This window comes from Anneissia japonica, unplaced genomic scaffold, assembly GCF_011630105.1.
Source record: "Anneissia japonica isolate Jap-2015-1 unplaced genomic scaffold, ASM1163010v1 scaffold640_len1575945_cov177, whole genome shotgun sequence".
Lineage (NCBI taxonomy): Eukaryota > Metazoa > Echinodermata > Crinoidea > Comatulida > Comatulidae > Anneissia > Anneissia japonica.
In genome coordinates this window covers 604,821-609,179 of record NW_022684376.1, presented here as the reverse complement: position 1 = coordinate 609,179, position 4,359 = coordinate 604,821, and the positions used below count along the sequence as shown (strand labels likewise).

At 35.5% G+C, this 4,359-nt stretch overlaps 1 protein-coding gene across 1 annotated transcript in view; it reads left to right on the top strand.

The window, feature by feature from the left end:
* The window catches only part of LOC117105057, a 14,536-nt gene extending 10,754 nt beyond the window's left edge, over positions 1-3,782 (top strand). Inside the window, exons 7-8 of the mRNA XM_033246070.1 lie at positions 574-1,437; positions 2,137-3,782. Of these exons, the coding sequence (XP_033101961.1) occupies positions 574-1,437; positions 2,137-2,342 (1,070 nt within the window). The 3' untranslated portion in view covers positions 2,343-3,782. The remainder of the gene's footprint in view (positions 1-573; positions 1,438-2,136) is intronic.
* The last annotated feature ends 577 nt before the right edge of the window (positions 3,783-4,359 follow it).

The following is a 4,359-nucleotide window of genomic DNA, read 5'->3' as shown; positions in this document are numbered from 1 at the left end:
GCGTGTAAGTGAAGACATAATTAAATAGCTTAGACAGATCATCTTGTCACATTAACATAATAATAAAGGGTGTATATCTAAAATAACATATAGTTTATACATGGCACCGTATTCATCGCATTCTTTGTACTCAGGATCAACCTACTAAGCAGACACGATATGCAATTCGATAACAATTATTGGTTATTTACCACACGGAGATTCTATGACCCTGTGTAATCATATTTTAATTGACTTCCTTCCCTCCTACCCCTCTCCCCCCACCCCAAAATAAAAATAAAAAAAAGAAAAAAAAAAACATATTTTGTTACACCAGAGAAAGAATATAGGCCTATTGGAGGATAGAGAAAGTGTACTCATAGTATACACTAATTTCCGGATAAAAAAGTATTGACCGAAAATATTGTTTCTTTATTTGAGTATGAAGACGAATTGTCCTTACTTTGTTTATCTAAACATAGGCCTATATTTCTCTCTATATTCATTTTTGTACTATGAATGTTATCCATTTCATTTGTGTGACTAAACTATTTTACATTAACAACCACAGAATGTGAATTTATATTTTTCTAGGAATTGGGATGACTTTGACGTATACAAACGTTATATCATTTGTAGGATTAGCCTGTGATAAGCACATCTCTATAGCTAACGGTGTTATGATATCCGGTACGGCTGCGGGATGGGTAATTATACCTCCATTAATCAATGTACTGAGAGAGATATATGGCTGGAGAGGTGCTCTGCTACTTCTTGGTGCTATTGTGTTTCATGCTACATTTCTTAGCCTGATCCTTTTCAGAAGTCCAAGCAAAAAATCTCAGCCTGAAATTAGAATATATGAAAATTTTAAACAAACTTTAGACGATACAAAATGTATGGAGTTATGCTGCGATGATGGTGACGTCGACACAAAGGAAAATGAAGCAGGGATCCAACAAAATAAGACAAAAGTTGAATTACTATTAGAGTATTTACAGCTACCACTCACGTATCCACAGTTTGGTTCCGTGATAATTGTTGCAAACCTGACTTTCTTAGCATTTGCTGGAACATTCTATCACCTTGTTTCCAGTGCCATCAAAAGAGATATTCCTGAAACAAAAGCTACGCTTTTGATGACTGTCTATGGCATTGGAAATATCATAAGTCGCATGTTACATGGCGTTCCCATTAAATTAAAGGTGATCACATCGCAAAACCTCTTTGTGATTGCACTAACAGTAGCTGGTGTGTCCACGTATTTATTGCCATTTTGCGAAACATACCAAAGTATTGTGTCAGCAACGTTTTGCATTGGACTATCCACTGGCACTTGCGTTCCACTCGTATATCTTTCCACAAGAGAGATAGTTGGCATCAAGGATTTCCCAAAAGCCCTTGGTATGGTGTTGTCAACTACCGGCTTGACAGGAGTTATTGGAGGATTCTTTACAGGTATGTGCTCAATACTGTTAATCAAAATAGATTAAAATGCATCGACAATAATGCCATTTTACCTATCTAGATGTCTGAGTATTTCAAATGATTATACAGTAGTCCTTAATCATCTCTTTATTCACGCTCATAATCCGGAATCATGTGCAACCCGGAGCAAATTCCTACCTATCCCCGCTTTGGACGCTACAAAGAAAATGCTTAGCCACTGAGAGGCAGTGGGATTTATATGGACCTGCCACAATTAATTCGTAAAACCAGACCCACAAATATGTTTCTGAAATAATGTTAACAATGGCACATGTAAAATACCTCTTATAAGAGCCAGTTTTTAATTTAATATGAAAGGCAGTCTTCACTGGGCACAAAAAATATTGTTGAAATGTTCTCTCGGCTAAATATCCACTGGTTAAATTGTAATGTGTAGCGCAAACAACAGTGCTGAATTCAGAATATCAGAAAATGAGGAGAAGTGTTCTCAACAGTGTCCAAGTATTCAGAGATATGTTGGAGTCTAGATTGCGAATGTTAGCAATATTCGAACTTGTTGATCAGTGGTTTTTACTTTTATGAGTTACCGTATTTTTTCGGAAGTACAATGATAATTTTATACATTAATTACAAAAAACATTTACATATTAAGAAAATATCTATTAAAATAACTAAATTTGTATGTTCTGTTTAATTGTCTTTTTTTAGGGTGGATTTACGACTTTTCTGGTTCTTACAACACTGCCTTCTTCATCATGGGATTTTTCTTCTTCACTGGCAGTTCCATCATGATTGTTCCAAGAGTTTGGTTGAAATACAAACAATCAAGGAAGCACAGTCAACATAACGATGTGAAAGTAAAATTTAAAGTAATAGAACCGTCTTCTCTAGACATTGTTGGTACCGCAATATAAAAATATTGGTCACTGATCTGTTACGTTTTACCGGATGGTTTGTTGTTACAGTAGAACTGCCATACGGGTAACAGCCGTTATTAGAGATACACAAGAAGCTAATGCTGTCCTTGTGGGGAGTGTTCCTCTGTCTTAAAGGAGTGTACCAATAAATCTCATCTTATCTAGCATTATGTGTGTTTGATGGCGTTTTAAATATTCTCTCTGTAAAATTAGTCTGTTTGAAACTCAGACTGACTCTCCGCTTATGTCCTTAAGCTATAGCCAATGTATAAATTAATTTGTCTCCACCCAGTGGTGTAAGTTGGTACCTGGTAGTATACAAATGATGTCAGATGTAATTTATCTGATAAATTGCATGCAGAGAGCGGGGGTGGTTACACATTCTGTATGATTATTACTGTTTCCAATATTCTAGCCAATTACAATTCGAAGAGCTTTGAGACGTTAAAGATTATGTTTTTTTTAAATATATATTTGGAAGTACCATTATTTAGGCCTATTGGTGTCCTCGGCTAAGTATGTACACAGTTTTCTTTCATATCCAACTTTCTTTCAAGAGCATTGGGTCTAGTGGTTGATGGAGTTCTCCATCTGCCTTAACAGTGGTGGGGCCAGGATTTGCACGAGCGGGGGGGGGGGTCCGAGGTCCCCGACGAGGCACCAATTTTCCCTATGAAAAAAGTGGGCGTGGTCGGGTGTCGCCTAAAAATCTCTCGAAAGTGTTCCATGGGGAAAATATAACAGTTAAGGGTTTTAAAGGCATTTTTAATCGAGTTTGGGTGTAAGTAATAATGTACTTCCGACGAATTGTTGTTTTCTTCCCCGACGGAGGGGAGACAGCTCTCCCCGACGGGGGGGGGGGGGTGCCCTTTACTGAAAAGAACTTAAACTGAATAAAGAAAGAACGTAATTATACTAACATAAATCCTTTTTTTCTCGAATTTCTAATTGTATTTGAAAAATTTAAGGAAGTAGAAATTTTGGTATGGGGTAGTTAGGTAGCTAATATATAAATGTAATATATTTATATTCTTAAGCAGGACTAAGCCAAAGAAGAACAACCTTCCTTTACAAAAGTGAGCAGCCCCGAAATTACATTGAATACTGAGCAAACACAAACGTTCTTATAATGTTCGCGAACGTTTTGGCCAGGTATGTTGTCACAAAATAATGTTCACACAACGTTGCAGGAACGTTCAAACGTTATGACGTGGAATTACGTTATAAGTACTATACGTATTTAGGGTTCTACAAAATAACGTTTTAAACACCAAACTTAACGTTATTTTAACATTCTTATAACGTAATATTGCTAGCTGGGTAGTCTGAGTCTAATCATGAACCATGCTAATCAATGTATGTCAGTGAGTTGCAATAACATTCCTGTAATATTGATGGTTATATTTTTTATTGTATTGTATAAGAGAAACAAATAAATATGAACAAAATATATACGTTCTTTTGAAGTGTTTATTCCTTATTTCAAAATAAAAACCGTTTCTCATAAATTTGACAACACCAGAACTATTAAATAGCTGAATGAAAATTTCTAAAAAGGTAATAACTTCATAATACAGATCAAAACGAATCGTTTTTCTCTGCTATACATACATTTTATACAACGAAAAACCTTAAAATATTGATTACCAGTCAATTTGAATGCCCATATAAATGAAAACATATCGCTGCTGTATAAATAGTATTATTCGTCTGGTTACGGTATATTTTTTTGTAAGACATGTAGCCAAGACCGGGTTTAAATTAGCGCCGGTATTGTATTTAAAAAAAAAATAAAAAAATGGCACTCTAGCTGGAGCTAGATTAAGTACTATACAGACTTTCTCTTAAATCATTCAGTTAAGTCAATGTAAACATGAGGGCCTCAATATGATTGGAATATCGTACCGCAACAAATGTAGAGCTGTTCAGCTGTCTCTTATACACATCTAGATGTGTATAAGAGACAGATTTTATTCTTTATATTTCCTAACAAACCCCCACCCACCCACACCTA